This window comes from Barbus barbus (genome assembly GCF_936440315.1).
Source record: "Barbus barbus genome assembly, chromosome: 4".
NCBI lineage: Eukaryota > Metazoa > Chordata > Actinopteri > Cypriniformes > Cyprinidae > Barbus > Barbus barbus.
Window position 1 is genome coordinate 5,271,507 of NC_136732.1, and position 20,701 is coordinate 5,292,207.

The 20,701-nt window shown below is 40.6% G+C and overlaps 1 protein-coding gene and 1 long non-coding RNA gene across 3 annotated transcripts in view; one reads left to right on the plus strand and one right to left on the minus strand.

Annotated features, from left to right (window-relative positions):
• The window catches only part of LOC306867355, a 1,261,287-nt gene that overhangs the window by 467,688 nt on the left and 772,898 nt on the right, over positions 1 to 20,701 (minus strand). The window lies entirely within an intron of this gene.
• Positions 1 to 20,701, plus strand: part of LOC306866617 (NACHT, LRR and PYD domains-containing protein 3-like) — an 80,240-nt gene that overhangs the window by 14,772 nt on the left and 44,767 nt on the right. The window contains exons 9-11 of one of the 2 annotated variants that reach the window (XM_079411882.1): positions 196 to 369; positions 1,000 to 1,190; positions 1,517 to 1,802. In XM_079411882.1, coding sequence (XP_079268008.1) covers positions 196 to 369; positions 1,000 to 1,174 — 349 coding nt within the window. In that variant the 3' untranslated portion in view covers positions 1,175 to 1,190; positions 1,517 to 1,802. Of the gene's footprint in view, positions 1 to 195; positions 370 to 999; positions 1,191 to 1,516; positions 1,803 to 20,701 lie in introns of those variants that run through there. The other variant, XM_079411881.1, reaches the window with a different exon arrangement.

Genomic DNA, 20,701 nt, shown 5'->3' on the forward strand with positions numbered 1-20,701 from the left:
ATATTTCAAAATGAACCACAGATGTGAAATCAGCTGTATGAAAATGGATAGAAGGGTCAAATGCACCGTTGTTGAATAGGACATGAACTGGAATTAAATAGCAGTTCAGAGAAATTCAACAGACACACAACAGAATTAGTGGCAATAATAATGTAAAAGTATAAATGATCTGAAATCCTTATCTGCTTCCTGTAGGTTTTTGAAAAGTCCTGCTGCAGAGGAAGCGTGTGAGTATCTCACTGGAGTTCTGGGTAAAAGTCCATTACTACTGAAGGAACTGGATCTGAGTGAAGATAAATTAGGAGATCTGGATTGGGAGAAACTCTCTGCTCTTTTGATGGACTCTCACAGCAAACTGGAGAAAATAATGTGAGTGAACATGATTTATACATTGAAACCTCTTTGATTATTCATTATTAAAGACTGTCAGTAACATGTGAGATCAGATATGAAGAGTTGTTGTTCTGATGTGTGTTGAATATGTGCTGAATAATAATAATCAAGCATTGCATTAGTTTAGGCAGGCCACGTCAGTCAAGCTCACATCAGCTGATAGTCAGCTGTTCCTGATGTGTACCAATCCAGTCTCGACACTTATCACAGCAGTCCATTTAACTCCATTCTGTCAGCATCTCTTCTATCGCATCGCTGCTCACAATCAAACTCCCTCCTCCAACCCCAGCTCTACCCAACTGAACCTGTAATCTAATCTGACCTTTGTTTCTTTTCATATACACTTCACTACATTGCAAATATTCTCTACCATGTATTTGTATTTTCTACAATCATGTAAATTGTGAATTGTAATTAGGTAGGCATATACTGGATCTGTTCTGTAGCCCTGCTCTCCCCGCTCTGTTCAAGCATGGCTGCATGGACAGGCGTGTGGAGTTTTGCCCAGAACAGAACCATACCACCAACACTAACTGTATGCAATATAATTGTAATAAATATACTTGACGAAAGTGGTCCTGACTGAAATGCTGTTTTTGTGTTCAGGCTGAATAATTGTGAGCTGACAGAGAAAAGCTGTTCAGTTCTAGCTACTGTTCTCTCCTCCAAAACCATCCTGAAAGAGATGAACCTGAACAACAGTCGTCTGCTGGACTCAGGAGTCAAAGAGATCTGTGAGGGACTGAAGAATCCTGTGTGTGAGCTGAAGAGACTGAAGTGAGTACATTTCACCAGCAGCTACACTCAACACCACAGCGATGAGATCAATATTGCACATTGGCTGATGATGGGAATATTATATATGATACAGAATGTCTTTATGACCACATCAAACATTAGACTTTTAGACGCGCACTCCACTTCGTCTCAGCACCAGGTGCGAGTCAAATGAGCGTGGAAACACTACTGTGCTCGCAGTGTGTGCTCTTCAGTTGCATTGCAATTTTCATATCAAAGCGTGACAGAAACTATGAGCATCCAATGTGTAGTTACAGTTGAAGTCAAAAGTTTCCATACACCGTGCAGAATCTGCAAAATGTTCATTATTTTACCAAAATAAGAGGGATCGATCAAAATGCATGTTATTGTTTTTTTAGTACTGACCTGAATAAGATTTCACATAAAATGTTTATATATAGTCCACAAGAGAAAATAGGGTGAATTTGGGTAATCTGGGACATTTTTAGCAATTTTGATTTCTGCGATTTATTTCAATATCTATCTAACACATGAGATCAACACATTAGACTTTTCTGAAATCCCTAAGATGTTTTCTAACCACACAAGAAGAAAGAATGTAGATATTATACCCAGAGAAGACATGCCACATCTATTAGTGTTTTTGTGACAAAAAAAAAAATAATCTACTTGAATTTGATAATCTGGGACAGGTCACTTTGTAATCTGGGACACATGTATTAGGCCTAAAAAAGCCTATATTCACCATACTTTATGCATGCCAAACACAATATCACCAATTTTAAAAGAGCATTATGAAAAAAATGACAAGTACAGAAATCTCAATAAGAAAATGTATATTCCAATATCAGGAAAATAATTTCTATCTCTACACAGGATTAACGATCTACTGTGTTAATTAATTTAAATTAATTTAAAACTATTAAAATTGTTTAACATTGTATTAACATTTTAAAAAATTAACTAAAATTTAAGCAACAGCAAGCAACAATTTGATTAACGGAATATTGGTTTGGTTATTCAAGTTCTCCATTCTGTAAAATTGGGGCTACTCGGGGAACAATATTGAATAAATCACAAACATAATTTGACAACAATTAGGAACATTGTCTTATTTATGACAGATTTATGTCCTTAAAATAACACCCATTTCTCATTATGGCATGTATTAGCCCTTGTCAATAGATTTATAAAGTCCCTAAATGCATATTTCCCTCATTTGTAGACTGTCCCAGATTACCCAAAGCATGCTGTCCCACATTCTCAATCATATTTGATAATGTGGGACAGCAAAACAATATTTGAAAGTAAAAAAATTAAGTGCCCTGCCCCTTTCTGTGGAATCACCCCCATGAAGTCACGTGATTTCAGTCACATGACATCCATGCTAAAATTATAAGGTGTGTTCGACTTGAAGCACGGCTACAGACGGTGATCAACGAGAGTAGCCGCTTGCAGTCAGGGGCGGAGTTGAAAACGGATGTGTCAAGCTGGACACTTTCTGCTCCCGTCACGTGGTGTTTGCATACTCTATCAAAGATGAAGTGAATAAAATGCAATATTTGTCAAATACCCAGACGTTTCAGAAACTTTTTCATGAGCAACAGAAACACTTTTTATATACTGCTTAATACAGTGCCATCTGCTCAAGAATAAAGTTCAACGTAAACTATTTAAATACTAATAAAGTGGGGGTATGTATGCTTTCATCAGTGTAACATGATAAACGTGACTCAATATAACATTGCGCATACAGTAAAAAAGCTTTTACTGCTCTAAAAACAGATTTGTGAGCTGTATTGGATTTGAAGACGTTAGAAACACACGTCATTGTTGTCATGTGGTGAATTTGGCCAATCGTGAAACAGCTGTGTCGTCATCAGCGCTCTTGCAGTCGCTCTGGAGAAATTGCGCCGGCTGAGTCAGCCGTCTGCTCTCGAAACGATATCGCGGTACTTTGATGCCACACGTGACAGTGACGTGTGGTCGGCGCCGGTTCAAGTCGGACTAAATTTCTAACCGGCATGCACTGCTTCAAGTCAGCCGCCGATCGGTCTGCTAAGTGCTGCATGAAGTCGAACGCACCTATAGTAAAAGCCCTGCTGACTAAATTTTGTTAGAACAGGAAATAAACACACTGGATGTCCCAGATTACCCGAATTCACCCTAATAGGTTCATTTAAAAAAAATTACCCCTTTCAAAATTTTACATCCCCTTGATTCTTAATACTGTGTTGTTGCCTGAACGATCCAAACCTTTGTTCTTTTGTTTTTTGTTTAGTAGATAGTTGTTCATGAGTGCCTTGTTTGTCCTGAACAGTTAAACTGCCTGCTGTACTTCAGAAAAATCCTTCAGGCCCCACAAATTATATGGTTTTCCAGCATTTTTGTGTATTTGAACCCTTTCCAACAATGACTGTATGATTTTGAGATCCATCTTTTCACACTGAGGACAACTGAGGGACTCATATGTTACTATTACAGAAGGTTCAAATACTTACTGATGCTCCAGAAGGAAAAACCATGTATTAAGAGCCGGGGGTGAAAACCTTTCAGAATATAGCAGCCAAAAACCTAATAACCAGCTGCTGTGATGTCTGTTAATCAAAGATCAGAAGAAAAAAGTGGAAATCAATAACTTTTGTAGCTTGAAGGACTCATCTGTTCATTTAGAATTTAGTGTTTGATAACTTGTATTCAATTTCTTTATATTTCCTACTTGCTGAAGGGCACAAATATGAAATACATACTCGGAATTCGTGCTCTGCATTTAACCCATCCAACGTGCACACACACAGCAGTGAACACACACACATACCGTGAACACACACCTCAGTCGTGGTATTGAGGGTGGAGAGAGCGCTGGACATTCACTCCCTCCACCTACAATCCCTGCCAGCCCGAGACTCGAACCCGCCACCTTTGGATTACGAGTCCGACTCTCTAACCATTAGGCCACGACTTCCCCACTAAAACTTGTGACTTCCCCACAAGTTTTTCTAGTGTGTTTGACTAGAAGCGACACGGTGCTGATTTGTCAGTGTTTGACATCCGCGAGAGCAATTCAAAAGCGTACGGAGCAGTCTTCTCTCTATATCGCGCAGTTTCGCTTACTTGACACAGACTGAAGCTCGCGTGACGCTCGCGGTCATTTCAGCGTCTGCCGTCTCACTAAATGAGGACATAAATACATGAACAACATCTCCAGAACTGCTCTGAGAGTCACTTCATGAGCATTTTACCATTTGATTTGAGTAAAACTAGCATCATATCATATACACACAGAACTGTAAAGGTATTCCCGGAAACCCGTCAAAATAAAAGTTTGGTTTAACTTGGAAGACACTGCGGTAGAAATAAATTAATATTGTTCAGCAGAGTGTACTGCTACTACTAGGCTACTATTAAAATTATTAAAACTCTTATTTTTTTAAGTAATTATCACAACATTTCTTCCATGTTTTAAATATTTTTATAGTAACATTTTGTTTGCCAAAATAAATAAATAAAGTTTTATTTTCAATCATTTAAAAGAAAAATGAAATTAATGTTTTATGCCTTCATTTGAAAACCAGATACAGAACACAGAATTTCTGAGGAAAAAGAAAACATTTCATAAGGCTGTTTTAAGAATAAATTTGAATAAACTAAGTAGTTTTTATGCATTCAAATAATTAGACATACTACAACACAGAATTTAATAACAATAAAACATATTCTGAAAGAAAATAAAATGATGGCGGGGTGGCGATGGCGCAGTGGATAAGACACATGCCTTTGGTGTGAGAGACCCGGGTTCGAATCCACTGTGAGACACCAATGTGTCCCTGAGCAAGACACTTAACCCCTAGTTGCTCCAGAGGCGTGCGACCTCTGACATATATAGCAATTGTAAGTCGCTTTGGATAAAAGCGTCAGCTAAATGAATAAATGTAAATGTAAAACACCCACTTATGAAAGTGGATAAAGATTTTAAATTTCTTGAAGTCTTTAACAACCTAGAATAAATGAATAGAAATGATGATTCTGTCTGAGCTATGCGTTTTAAAACGAGCACGCACTAGTGTAAACTGAAAACTATTTGAGCTTTATTAAAATTATTTGCACTGATTTATTGTGTTGGCTATATTTTGTTCCTTTGTGCAGTGGCTCAGGAGATGAGTCCTTGAGTCTGTATAAATGTCAGCAAGCTGAAAAAAAATAAAACCAAAGTTTTTTGAGATAATGTAATCTTGTTAAAACTGTGTTCATAAAATTGGTATTGAAAAAAGTATCGTTCAGGAACCGGTATCGAACTCAAGGTATCGGTATCGATATCTAACATTTTTTAACGATACCCAGCCCTACTGACAGGACAGGATAGCTCTTTTTCTGAGGTGAGAGACTTTTAATTTCTTAAGTTACGAAAAATAACAATAGAATAATGACACTGACATCAAGCCTGACAACATCTCATTTGACTGCAGATACTGAATCTGATCAAAATAAGTCTCGCATCAGGAAAACATTTAGAAGTACGATTTTTGTTGTTGCTGTTGTTTCTTTGACTGTTCACTCCACAACCTACTCAAAACGGTTTTTATTTTTGTTTCTTCTTGTTTTTATTGTTTGTAGGCTCTCAAACTGCAGTATCACTGAAGAAGGTTATAAAGCTCTGGCTTCAGCTCTGAGATCAAACCCTTCACACCTGATAGAGCTGGATCTCACAGGAAATGATCCTGGACAATCAGGAGTGAAGCAGCTCAGTGATTTACTACAGGATCCAAACTGTCAACTCAAGACACTGAGGTGAGTGATATTTAAAATAATAATGTTTGTGAATAATGTATGTGACTGGAATTGTGGGTAAAAACCCGTTACTCCTGAGAGAGCTGAATCTGAGTGAACATGAACTAAGAGACACACGAGTGAATCAGATCCTGCACCTGCGAGTGTGAACTCTGTCAAAGGTTTAGGCAGGAGTTCACTGACTGCTCAAAGGATGCGTGCCCTATTGAACCTTTTTATGACACATCTGAAGTTAGGTAAAGTTGAGAATTGAGTATTTATAATGAATTTATAATCTATTTGAATGTGGTTTCAAACTGATGTTCAGGATGAGATGAGATAGATAAAGAAGTCGTCGATAACAACAAACATAAATAAATAGAGGCCCCCAAAGATGATGGTTTTAGTAAGACGGTCTATGCTGTTGGAAAATCTTGTTTAATTTAGTTCATTTTACCTAGTTTTGTTATTTCTTTTTTCATTCATATATGTTTCAACCCTCAACACAAACATAAACATACACTGCAAATGCAAACAGGTATCCACACACACACACACACACACACACACACACACACACACTCACATGTTGGTTTTTGTGGTTTATGGGGACTCTCCATAGGCGTAATGGTTTTTATACTGAACAAGCTGTGTGTGCTATTGCCCTACACCAACCCTACACCAAAACTTAGCCCTCACAGGAGACTGTGCATTTTTAGGTTTTCAAAAAAACACCATTTAATATGTTTTTTTAAGCCTTTCGGGGGGAGTCCGAGCTTCTGGCAATTTTCAGTAACTTTGGTGACTTAATTTCGGACCAATCAACCCGTGGCTGGAATGACGAAGCTTTCACTCCTAAAGGAATTCATCAAGAATCTACGCATTATACATGCAGCAAGACACTTTACTCAGCATCAACAAACCAGTGCAAGTAAACGCTTGTTAACTATTTAGATGCGCTTCTAGGCTTCGACCCTTTTGATTAAGGTGATGTAATTCTTTGATGGTTCTAACAGGTTGTGTTTAGCTGATGTGCAAATCCTGCCATTATGCTCTCTCTCTTGCACATGCGCGCTCTCTCTCTCTCTCTCACTTCCGGTGCGGGTGTTGTGTGTGAGTGGACGGAGTGTGAGCGTGGTGCAGAGTGGTGTGAGTGAATCTTTTCTTATTATTCTCTACGCTGTTTTGTTGAGTGTTGTTTTGTTTTTCTTCCTGTCCTCACTGTTATCTTACACCTAGGGCCGCGTGCTTGTGAAAGCATGTCGGCCCAGCAGGCACAGGGTTTGTGTTCACTCACGAGATGCCACGCAGTTAAGGTGACGTCTGTAGTGAGTGTGGAGGACTGTTGTTTGGCTGTTGGGGAAGTGATTGGACACTCAGGTGTTTTATCCGCTTCCCGCATGAATAACGCGATAGTGTTTTTTTTGGATAGTGTGGATAAAGCAAATGATTTGGTGGAGCAAGGAATTGTAATTAGAGGAGAATTTGTTTCAGTTCTCCCACTTTCTTTGCCTGCCAAAAAGGTTACTCTATCAAATGTGCCACCTTTTGTGAGTGATGAGATTTTAACGCAAGCTCTGTCACGTTATGGCAAGTTGGTGTCCCCGATAAAAAAGATACCGATCAGTAGCGAATCGCCTTTATTGAAACACATAGTTTCTTTTAGGCGTTTCGTCTACATGATCATCCCAGATGATACAGACCTAGATTTAACGCTTAATTTTCGGATTGATGATTTCAGCTACAACATTTTTGTTACTACTGGAAAGATTAAGTGTTTAAAATGCGGAAAAACAGGACATCTAATTCGAAACTGTTTGAATAAAAATACTGTCGGTGAAAATGAGAACGCGCAAGGTGTCGAGGATAACGGTGTAGTGGAATCTGCTGTAGCGGCGGCAGCTGTGACAGAGACCGGTGAAGACCCTCCAGAAGAGATGGAGGCAGAGCCGAGCTCATCTCGGAGCGGCCAGAATGATCTCAATCCTAATGATTCAACCAGCGAGTTTGGTTTCTTTGTCAGATAAGCAAAAAGAAAGTGCAATTGATGAACAGATTCAAGTTGCTGTTAATGAAAGTTGTGAGGAGACAATGGAGCAAGAACAGTTTCTTTTTAAGACTCCTCAAAAAAGAAAAATTAAAAATAAGTCACTAGATGTGAAAATAAGTAAAACCGATGGGTTACAAGAGAATGAAATGCAGGACACAGGGAGTGACAGTGATTCCTCTGAATGCAGTGTGAGTCTTTCACAAAGCGAACCCACTGCTCGTAGTTATGAACTTGAGGACATCAAATTGTTCCTCAGATCAAGAGAGGAGTGCAAGTACAAGAATATTTCCCGAATATGAAACAATTTGTTGAGAGAGCAAAAACTTTAATGGCTAGAGACTGCTTTACCAACAAAGAAGTTTATAGATTAAAAAAAATTGTGAGAAACATCAGCAATGTCCTAAATAATGAGACTGTCTGATATAAGATTCAGAAATAGCTTTCTCTTTTGGTTTTGTAGGATGTATCTTTTCTTTTTTTCTTTTTTTATAATGAGTGAGGTACATATTGCTTCTTTGAATGTTAATGGTGCAAAGAATTAAAAAAAAGAGGAAACATTTTTGAAGAAATGGAACAGAAAAATATAGATATAGCTTTTTTACAAGAAACACACAGTAGCTCAGATAATGCTGTCGACTGGACGAAAGAGTTCAGTGGAATACCTGTTTTAAGCCACAGTTCTACTGTAAGTGGTGGAGTTGCCATTTTGTTTAGTTGGAATTTTAAGCCAATTTCATACGATGTAAATTATTAAAAGTAGACTGTTAAAAGTTAGAGCTACTTACGAAACTTTTGTTTTGGTTTTCATTTGTATTTATGCTCCAACTGCACCCGTGGAAAGATTATTGTTTTTAGATACCCTTGGTTCAACTTTACAAAATTGCTGTACTGAGGAATTTTTGTTTTTAGGGGGTGATTTTAATTGTGCTGAGCTTGATATTGACAGAAATCATGTTGAACCCTACATTAGATTAGATTAGATTAGATTCAACTTTATTGTCATTGCACATGTAAGGTACAGGGCAACGAAATGCAGTTAGCATCTAACCAGAAGTGCAATAAGCAGAGGTACAGGATATACAGTGCCTACAATATGTTACATATGTACAGAATATACAGATAAGGCAGTAGTACTATGGACATAATTTACAAATTTTTAAATACTATCAGTATGATATACAGATGGGTGATATGAACATACTATACAGATGGATTGTACAGTAAATGTATGTACACTATGAGCAAAAACTATGAATATAATTACAAATGGATATGAATAAGCTATACATTAAGATATATAGATACTAGTGCAATGAACATTGAAAGTGCATAGAAATAAAAAATGATGACATGGCTTCACGTAAACATTTACTTCATTTCATTGAAAAGTATGATCTATGTAATGTTTGGAGAGCTCTGAATGGTAACGAGAGACAGTATACATGGGCTCACACACGTGATAATTGTTTATCTTTAGCCAGATTAGATAGGTTTTATGGTTTTAAGCACCATTTGAACGTTTAATAAGTGTTATATCACACCATTATCATTTTCTGATCATAATATGGTGAGTTGTAAATTTTTGTTGAATTCAGTGAAACCCAGAAGTGCATATTGGCATTTTAATATAAATCTTTTAAATTATAAATTTTTCTTTGAATCATCTAAGGCCTTTTGGGAGGTTTTCAAAAAGACAAAGTCTTCTTTTAAATCCCTACAACAATGGTGGGATTATGGGAAGGTGCAAATAAAACAGTTTGCACAGCAATACACTCAAAATGTCAAAACAGATTTAACTCGCTCGTTAGAAGTGCTTGAAAAACAAATAATGGATTTGCAGAAACTGACTCAGACTTCAAGTGATGTTAATTGTTTAGAAACCTTTTTAAGGAAAAAAGACAATGACAGCTTCAATGACAGCTTATTGAAGGGTGGGTTGCCGTTGAGCTGCCGAAGAGCAGTGTTTACTCTTCTCCCAAAAAAAGGAGATCTCACTGAGATAAAAAATTGGAGGCCAGTCTCACTTTTATGCAATGACTATAAGTTACTTTCAAAAACATTGGCAATCAGGTTGGCTAAGGTAATGGGATAGGTGATCCACCCGGATCAGTCTTACTTTGTACCTAGTAGGTCAGTTTTTGATAATATTTATTTTATTAGGGATATTATACAGGTTTCTAAGCTATTAAATATCAAATGTGGCTTGTTGTCTTTAGATCAAGAAAAAGCTTTTGATCGAGTGGAACATTCATATTTGTGGAATGCTTTGGAAGCCTTTGGTTTCCAGAATTTTTTTTTAAATATGCTAAAAATTCTTTATAGTGACATCGAGAGTGTAATTAAGATTAATGGTGGTTTATGTGCTCCATTCAAGGTTAACAGGGGGATTAGACAAGGATGTCCGTTGTCAGGTATGTTATATTCTATTGCTATTGAACCACTACTCCAACAAATTAGGAAAAGTTTGGATGGGTTAAAAGTGCCACATTGTGATTTTAATTTTTGTTTATCAGCTTATGCTGATGACGTTATAATAATAATCAATAAACAAGAGGATATACACTCACCTAAAGGATTATTAGGAACACCTGTTCAATTTCTCATTAATGCAATTATCTAATCAACCAATCACATGGCAGTTGCTTCAATGCATTTAGGGGTGTGGTCCTGGTCAAGACAATCTCCTGAACTCCAAACTGAATGTCAGAATGGGAAAGAAAGGTGATTTAAGCAATTTTGAGTGTGGCATGGTTGTTGGTGCCAGACGGGGCGGTCTGAGTATTTCACAATCTGCTCAGTTACTGGGATTTTCACGCACAAGCATTTCTAGGGTTTACAAAGAATGGTGTGAAAAGGGAAAAACATCCAGTATGCGGCAGTCCTGTGGGCGAAAATGCCTTGTTGATGCTAGAGGTCAGAGGAGAATGGGCCGACTGATTCATACTGATAGAAGAGCAACTTTGACTGAAATAACCACTCGTTACAACCGAGGTATGCAGCAAAGCATTTGTGAAGCCACAACACGCACAACCTTGAGGCGGATGGACTACAACAGCAGAAGACCCCACCGGGTACCACTCATCTCCAGTACAAATAGGAAAAAGAGGCTACAATTTGCACGAGCTCACCAAAATTGGACGGTTGAAGACTGGAAAAATGTTGCCTGGTCTGATGAGTCTCGATTTCTGTTGAGACATTCAGATGGTAGAGTCAGAATTTGGCGTAAACAGAATGAGAACATGGATCCATCATGCCTTGTTACCACTGTGCAGGCTGGTGGTGGTGGTGTAATGGTGTGGGGGATGTTTTCTTGGCACACTTTAGGCCCCTTAGTGCCAATTGGGCATCGTTTAAATGCCACAGCCTCCCTGAGCATTGTTTCTGACCATGTCCATCCCTTTATGACCACCATGTACCCATCCTCTGATGGCTACTTCCAGCAGGATAATGCACCATGTCACAAAGCTCGAATCATTTCAAATTGGTTTCTTGTGTCAAATTGGTTTCTTCAATGAGTTCACTGTACTAAAATGGCCCCCACAGTCACCAGATCTCAACCCAATAGAGCATCTTTGGGATGTGGTGGAACAGGAGCTTCGTGCCCTGGATGTGCATCCCACAAATCTCCATCAACTGCAAGATGCTATCCTATCAATATGGGCCAACATTTCTAAAGAATGCTTTCAGCACCTTGTTGAATCAATGCCACGTAGAATTAAGGCAGTTCTGAAGGCGAAAGGGGGTCAAACACAGTATTAGTATGGTGTTCCTAATAATCCTTTAGGTGAGTGTACATGTCTTATCGAAATTAATAGAGGAATTTGGAAAATGGTCTTCCGCAAAGGTTAATTGGAAAAAAAGTGATGCTTTGTTATTAGGAATTTGGAATGATGGAAAACCTACTCTACCCGAAGGTTTATGTTGGAGTAGATGGGGCATTAGATACCTGGGAGTGTTTTTAGGGGATGAAAGTGTTTCACAAAAAAACTGGGATGGAATGTTACAAAAAGTTAGAGGTCGGCTAGATAAATGGAAATGGCTTTTACCTAACATGTCTTTTAGAGGTAGAACACTTATTGTTAATAACTTGGTTGCCTCACTTTTATGGCATAGACTGACATGTATTGATCCCCCTGCAAAATTGTTGGCTGAAATTCAAGCGGTTTTTGTTGATTTATTTTGGGATAAACTTCATTGGATCCCACAGAGCATATTGTATCTACCTAAAGATGGCGGTGGTCAAGGCTTAATTCATTTACAGAGCAGGACTGCAACTTTTCGGCTACATTTTCTACAAAGATTTCTTGATGGACAGGTGAATGTAAGCTGGAGGGCTATCGGCTGCATTATATTACAGACTGTTGGAAATTTTGCTCTGGATAGATCCCTTTTTTTGATGGACTCAAAATGTTTGAACCTCTCACACCTACCTCCTTTTTATCAGAATGTTTTTAAAGTGTGGAGTTTGTTTCACATTCAAAATATGGAGAATTTTCATTCCATTTACCTGGTTATTAAGGGAGCCTTTGATCTGCAAGGCAAGATTGGACATTTCTTCCACTTTTTTTATTGGGATTCAGCAAGGTTCTGCAAAATTCAGGAGTTTTTGTTTTAGACCAGTTACTGTCTTTAACTGGGCCTCATTTTAAGGACACAGAGGCTGTAGCAAAAACACTGGGACTCCGATCGATTCACTCAATTAATTGGTTTTTAACTAAACTAATAGAGGCCTTCACAAGGGAAGAGAAGCTGATTCTGGAGGACTTTTTTTCAGGGAGTAATATTCCTGATAGTGAAGACCCTTTCCCATGTTTGACAATCCAACCGGTTTTTGAAGAATGTTCAGGTATTTTATTAAAACAAGGAGGATCCTTTTCTGTTGATTTTTCTTTCTTGTACAGGAAAGGAATTGTATAAAATGTGTGTTCTTGTCCTTAATAAGAAAAAACTTGACAAAAGAATTGATACCCCATGGCGTTCAGTCTTTAAATTATGTGATGATGTAAAACCTGAATGGAGAGTGTTATATAAGCCACCATTATCAAAGAGAACAGGAGATCTGCAATGGAGAATTCTTCATGGAGCCATTGCGGTTAATTCTTTTATTTCTATTTTGGATTCTAAGAATAACTCTGGTTGTCCTTTCTGTTTTGAAAAAGAAACAGTTTTTCATGCTTTTATGTACTGTTCTAGGCTTAAACCTTTATTTGTGATGATTCAAGAAATGTGTGACAAGTTTAATGAGAGTTTCTATCCTGAAACCTTTATTTTTGGTTTTAAGTATGCACAGAAAAAACGTATTGTGTTTCAATTACTGAATTTTATTCTTGGGCAAGCGAAATTGGGGATTTATACGAGTAGGAAAAGTAAACTAGAGCAAGGGTGTAATGATGATGTGGTTATGGCTTTTAGGTCTTTACTCAAAGTAAGGATACTGATTGACTTTAGTTATTATAATGTCATGAATGATATTTCCACTTTTAAAATGAAATGGTGCAGTCATGATGTGTTATGTACAATAGCTGAAGATGAATTATTTTTCTGTTTCTGAGTCTTAAAAAAAAAAAAATTCTATATATTTACTTTGTGAAAATGTAATTTGATGTGTTTTGGGCATTTTGTGAGTAAAGTGTTTTTCAAAAATCAAAAATCTCTCTCTCTCTCTCTCTCTCTCTCTCCATGCCTTCCTTCCATTGGCATCTATGTTTAATGTGTGCATGTTTGTGTTCAGTTCAATGTTGCATGTTCCCCTGTAGTGTAGTTTAATAAACATCCATATGTATTCACACTTGGTTGTCTGTGTCTGCAGCTCACAGAACGAGGTCACTTTAACGTTCCGGTTTTGTTACATGCTCTATGAGCGATGTATTAATAAGGAAATAATTTTTCGTGACCAGATAAATAATTTTCCTTAGAGTCAATAGACGATTGAAACTGTCCGTACTGCGGACGAACAAATAATTTCATTGTACTATTAATGCTACAGTTAATTACTGAAGATGAATATATAATTAATAACAACCCGTTACGATAAATTATGTTCATCTCACTTTGAGCTAATTTGCTACAGTTTGGTGGAGGACGCACGGGCAACGTTTTAAACCTGGTTCTGTGAGCAGACTCAGTAACAATGGTGTGTTTCTTATGTGTGTTTATTCAAACTATCCAACTGCGTCTTTTTGTGAATGAATGTGTAGGCTACACGCCCACGTTCCGTGCCTTAACAGTTCTCGAGATTCTCACTGAGAAACCAGCCACTATTAATGACTTAAGTTAACTGCAGTTTATAAATTAGACCCTATAAAACAACTAAACCTTTTTATAGTGTGTCTTAATGCTATTTTATCCGCCCTAAAGTGAGCGAAGAAAACCTCTTTTAGCACGAAGAAGATAGCAAGCGATGTTCCTCGCTTATCTTAAAATTAAGGCCTTATTATGTATTGCTAGATTGATGCCATTGTTCCAATGCCATACAACTAGACTATTACTCCCGTGGGTTTAATCATTAGCGTAGCTAACTAATGCATGCCCCCTCGCCCGATCACGGAGCAAAATTAATAATAGAATACTGCAGGTCAGTATCAGATTAATGATAACTGGGAGTCAAAGTCTTGATAAAGTAATTATTGCAACAACCGCATAAGCCCCGTATATCTGGCGAAGAAACCCCATATCAGCAGCGCGTATAAATAGTGTTATATTAAGTTTAACTGATCCTGGGTGAAGAATCCTCACTTTCAGTTTTGAACCGCATAAGCCCCATATATCTGACTAGTACCTCTCAGATCGGCAGCGCATATAAATAGTGTTATATTAAGGTTAACTGATCTTGGGCGAAGAATCCCCACTTTCAGTTTTGAACAGCATAAGCCCCATATCTGACTAGAACCTCTCAGGTTCTGACTAGAACCTCTCAGATCGGCAGCACATAGAGTTTTAGATTAAATCTATTTAATATTGGGCAAAGAAAACTCCCACTTTCGGGGTTTTGTTTTAAACCGCGTAAGTCTCTCCTGAACAGATAAAATCTCTTCAGGATAGCGGCTTCAGTTTAGCTGTGTGATGAGAAAAAAATCTCACTACAGTTTTTGATACGTCGTCTGTTTATTGTTGCGTATCATTGCATTCATATTAATCCTTGATGTGATGTAATTGATGGTCGATTTAATGGTGTAATATTTTGCCATTGTATGTGAAGTGAACGCGCTTTGTAAGTTATGAATGAAGTGTGAACGACAGCCTGAGCGTGAGATTCCCATACATGTTTACATCTGGCTCACATGCTCCGTGCACACCGGCTTTTAAGCGTGCATCGATTTCTTAGCAACGTCTGACCCTGGAAGGCAATAGCGAGGCCTTTCCGGTTGAAACTCGAGACGACGCACACGTCACAGACTAATGTAAACAGACCACTGCATGTAGCCGAAGCTACTGCGCTAACGACCCTACATGGATAGAAGCTAAAGCCCCTACCTCAGCTGTTAGCATCTGACTAACACTTAGAGACAGTGTGTGTAAAGTGTAACAGTTCCCTTCCTCACTCTACACTTTCTTTCTGTTCCATCTTCTGTTGGGCTATCAATTACTTTGGTCTCCCCCACATGCGTTTGTTTGTTTGTGTATTTTTTTTTTTACTTTGTTAATTGCAGCAATTATTTATTTATTTTATTTGGGCTTATTTTATTTAATCTACTCCAGTCTGTAGTTAAGTCTAGCTACACCTATTGAGTAAAATTTAATTTACTTAGATTTTAAATCTATTTAAAACAATTTCCCATTTACTTTCCTAAGCAATTAGTACATTTTAACTTGGTTTCTAATTTTCAATTCTACTTAGTTACCCTTTTCCTCTCCTTCCCCTATAGGCATAGGCATACGCATAGACAATGCTAGCCACCGCGGTGCACAATGAAATCTATTAGTGACCCACCGCCACCGGCATCAAGCTGCTTCATGTATCCTAGACGCTTAATCTTTCTGGTGTCCCCTCTCAATGTTCCCTGTTAGGTAGCATGCCCCCTGGGGCTTGGGCAGTGAGCTGACGAATCATCCATGGGAGCTCTCGGTGACTGGACTCCTCTGCCTGACCTACCCGACATGTACTGGGGGGGCGCCTCGGATACCTTTTACCCTGTACAACACGCAACACGACATCAGCAATGGGGTACCTCAAGTGTTGTATCGACCATACTGACTGACAAATAAGGGCAATTTTGGTTAATTACCCTGTGAAGTTACACGGTGGTCCACCCTCTTGAGAGGAGCGAACTCATCCATAGCTCGAGGCCCAAAAGGGGGGTCCGTGTAACTTGGGACCCACAGGCGAAACCCAATTTTGGCTGTGCCAGCTAGTTGTTGGCCCTCCTTCACTTGAGTGATGCAACATTGTGCCAAGTCATTTGCTGTTTGAGTGATTGCTACCAGGTGTCATGGATGCAAGTGATCAGGAGCCCCTGCAGTTGCGTGCTCGGGAGAGTCAAGGGGGATGGCCCAGCCATTGGGGTTCACCCGGGTGACCTCAGCTCACCACCAAGCCTAACAATACCTAAGATATAGCCATTCACTCAATATGAAACTTGAAGAGGACTAGAGAGCCTCTCTGCTTTAGTGTGCTCAGTCTGCCCAGCTATCTTTCTCATCACCTCCCTAGGCAGTACAACCCTGGAGAACCCCGCTCTGCAGTCCTTGTCAAAGCCCCTAGAGGTACTAGTAAGCCCGTGATTTCCAACTATCCTTTCTTAGGTTTGAACTTTGATTTATTTTATTAATTTCGGTTATGTTTGTTTTGGTTGTTTTTGTGGGCCTGGAGACCAAACCTGTTTGAACCATCAGAAAATACTTGGTAATAACGTTGATAAACCGAATATCCTAAGTCATTAAATTACCCCCCTAGGTTATCACCCATCAACAGCGTTACTCATAGTTTTGGGTGCTCACTCACACCAATTATCCTCTCCTGCCTTATCAGCCACGATATTTAAGTGTTTAGTTTGCGTCACTAACCGATCACACCAGTTAACCACGCAACACATAGCCCAAATATTTTAGCTCACTAAATCTGTACGGACTTGCATTGGGTATTGTTGTGCTTTTCCCTCTCTACCTGTGTTCCACCTGTGTCCAGATCATCCAGCCCTGCCACCCACCTGATCAGCCAAAGACCCCAACAAGCTGGCTAGAGACAATACGACTGTCAACCTAAATACTGCAGAAGGCCACCACACTTGCCTGCCTGCAAAACATGAACTGTTATGCTTGAACTCTGCCCAATGTGACCACATGAAACTATCCGATCAGGAACACCTTTAGCCTGCACGAGCAGTCTGAAACTGTCAAAGCGGATAACAAAGCTTTCCTGTAGCTCAAATAGTAGAGCATGGCGCTAGCAACGCTAAGATCATGGGTTCGATTCCCAGGGAAAGCAAGAGCTGATAAAATGTAAAAACTATAACTTGAATGCAATGTAAGTCGCTTTGGATAAAAGCGTCTGCTAAATGCGTAAATGTAACAAAGACTACAAGAAGCCTGCTACAGCTAGATCTGAGTCTACGGCAGACGACAGAACAGGCCACAAGGGAGGAAGGCTTCATCTCCAGAACCTTACCTCCTCCCGAAATCCGCATCACATTGTGGATCACCACCCAAGTGCCATGACCTTCCCCTGCACAGTGACCACCTGACATCTGCAGAACGCCGCCCATATGGCCTACAGAGAACACAGCGCTGCCTCCATAGAGACTGTTAAAATCCTGCCTATCTCTGCACAGTACCCAGAACTGACTCTGGAGAGCACACGGGCCAGCAACAGAGATCCTGAGGACATAAAAGAAACTGATCCTGAGAGTGGCCTCCCCAGCCGGGGAAACAGGATATATCAGACTAACTACGAGTGGCATCAGAAACCAACAACCCACCAGAAAGCCCTCCTACTAAGAGAAATGCCCAGATCTTGGCAAACGGTCTCTCACCACAGAGACATCCATCCTAACGCCAGATGGTCATGTCACCCAAACAGCACATCAGCCGACAGCTGATCACCCACGACAGGCCAAAATACACACACGGCCAACTCCCCTGCGCCTGACCATCAGCTCAATGAGACTGTACACCCTGTGTACATAACCCAAATGGATAAAGGCTCTCTTTTCACCAACATGGGCCTGCCACATGGTTTTGAGCCCAATGGACTTTAGGCATTCATAGAATTGGCCTCAAGTGCGGGAACGTTCACATTTCCAGCCAGCCAACTCATCTGAAGTGCAATGCCAGGTCACAAAGATCAGGCCTGACATCTCAGCTGGTCGCGAGAATACAGTCTCAAGGTCAGACCAGCCCACGGCCCAGACTCCTCCTGCTCTTACATCTTGAAAGGCACATCACTGTGATAGATGCGTCATCAGAAAGGCAACACAGTTCCCAACCAGCAGGAACAATAGCCATGATGGTGCCGGTCCCAAGCACCAGACAGAGCACTGAGCAACAAACCTGAAATCTCACCAGCAGAAACCATCTTGACACGTCCCATCTCTTCTCAGAGCTGAATAGTGTGGCTACACCTGAGACAGTAGAGATCTTGAGTATTCTAAAGAAGCTCATTCAGAGGAGGCCCCGTAAAGGAGAAGAAAAATGGACAGGTCAGACTCCTTATAAGTGTGAGAACTGAAATGGATGGCCGCCCAAAATGCCCACCAGCTGTACACTCACCCAGATCTCTGCTAACCAGCCACATTGCCAAGTAATGGCATCACCCAGCCACTTCAGCTGATGGCTGCACATCCAGGATGATCCAACACCTGTCAGCACACCGGTCACCGCACAAACCCGGTACTAGGACTCCTGAGGTACCCAATTGAAAAGAAGGGAAACCAGGAAACAGCATGTTGGAAAACAAGGCGAGACTTAGAGCTCTGGTGACACTGGAGTAAATCCAAATTTTATGTCACTTTCAACTTTTTGGCAGACCCCAAGCTGATGCTCAGAAACAGAACTGAACTCTTAAGACCCAAAGGTGTGCACTGAACATGCAGCAATGCATGCATACCACCTTCTCAGTGATAAAGAGCTGCTGGGTCACATTGACACTTTGCTGAAATTGAGACAGCCGAAACCCCGGGCTGAAGTGCGAGAACCCCTGCCACTCCAGCTAGACAGGTCACCGAGGTCATGGGAAAATCTCACAGCCAGCCATGAGGACATGACCTGAAGCCTCACATGCTTCCAGGCACTCACTAAGCACACACCAGACCGGCCTTCGCAAGCAAGTGCACATCTTTCCTATGAGACCTTGCAACCCCCTAAGGAAGCCCTGTAAAGTGCAAGAACTGCCAACCAGACCACACCAGGCGTTTACTCTAGTAAAAATATGAGACTGCAGTACCAGCATACTCAAAAGGGGAATGAACAGCGACAGTGTGACACACAGACAGCGTGGCCAAACCCTCAACCACACACCTTCAAAGGAAGGGAGGGAACCTGGTCCCACTCTGAGCCACACCCCCTTTTCTGAGAGACATCCTGCATCTGCCGACAACTGCTAGTGCCTAAGCTGCTCATCACAGGAGGCAATGATGCAGAGCTAATGTCAACTATGTGGACTCACTCAGGACCACATTACATCATCAAACTCAAATGGCATCTGCACTCTACACCATGCCTGATTTACTCTCATCCCAAGGAGTTTCATCTGACAGCTGGATTCACCAACTACTGCCTTAGTCCTGGTCTACACCAACAAATGGCCAGAACTAAAGGGGGTCGCCCACTTCAGCAGAACACTGCTCCCAAAGGAGCACTAACTACTCAGATGACAAAAGAACCCTGCTCTGCACTTCATGAACCACCCAGCGATTCTCCAGTTCAATAGAACATGGAAAGTGATCACAAAGACATGCCGCCCACCTGTAACGGCCCTCAACAGCCAAAGCAGCGGTACAGAGGACCAACGCACCCAAAGCCACACGGTCAGTGGCCTTTTGAGGATGCAATAGTGAGGCACAGTGTGCCCAGAGCAGGTGTTTGTGGGTTAACAGCAAATCTCTCCCACAGCAACACTTCGAGCTGGACTCCCAGTCATCACAGTACAAGTGACAGCCATCCTGATCACCCTTTAAATTGCATCGGCCCACAAGAACTGCATCAGAGAACTCCTCAGTTACACAGACTCAAATTATGCCAAGCTCAGCTTCACAGACCACCTCCCCCTTGGCTAGGAAGAAGATGAGTTTGCCACAATGAACAAGAAGCCAGTCAAACACCAACACCCGTCTGAGGCGTGCAACAACCAAGACCCACCCACCCACCCATGACATGGCAGCCGTAACCAACAGGAGACCAACTTTTACTTCCAGGGTACCCACCTCGCTGCCCTGGCGCTAACCTAATGACTATCAATGGATGACATTGCCTAAACAAACCTCTGACTGATCAAGGACACTTATTCTTGGCCACCTTCCTAACCCCTCCAACCACTCTATCACATCGGCTCAACTGGCTGCTGTGCCAGCCCTCAAACTGCTGCATGACATCAAACAGACATCACAGAACTCTTCCCTTCTAGCAAAAGAAGAAAGACCCTCCATGCAAACCCTCCACTGCAAACGAGACGACTCTTAAAGACCTTGACAAACTGGCTAAAATGTCACCCAGTTTGACCGAATGCTGCAGAAGGCCAAAATATCCAGAAGTGGAAACTCACGTGACTGACAGAGACAGGTAACACCACCTCAGACCCAC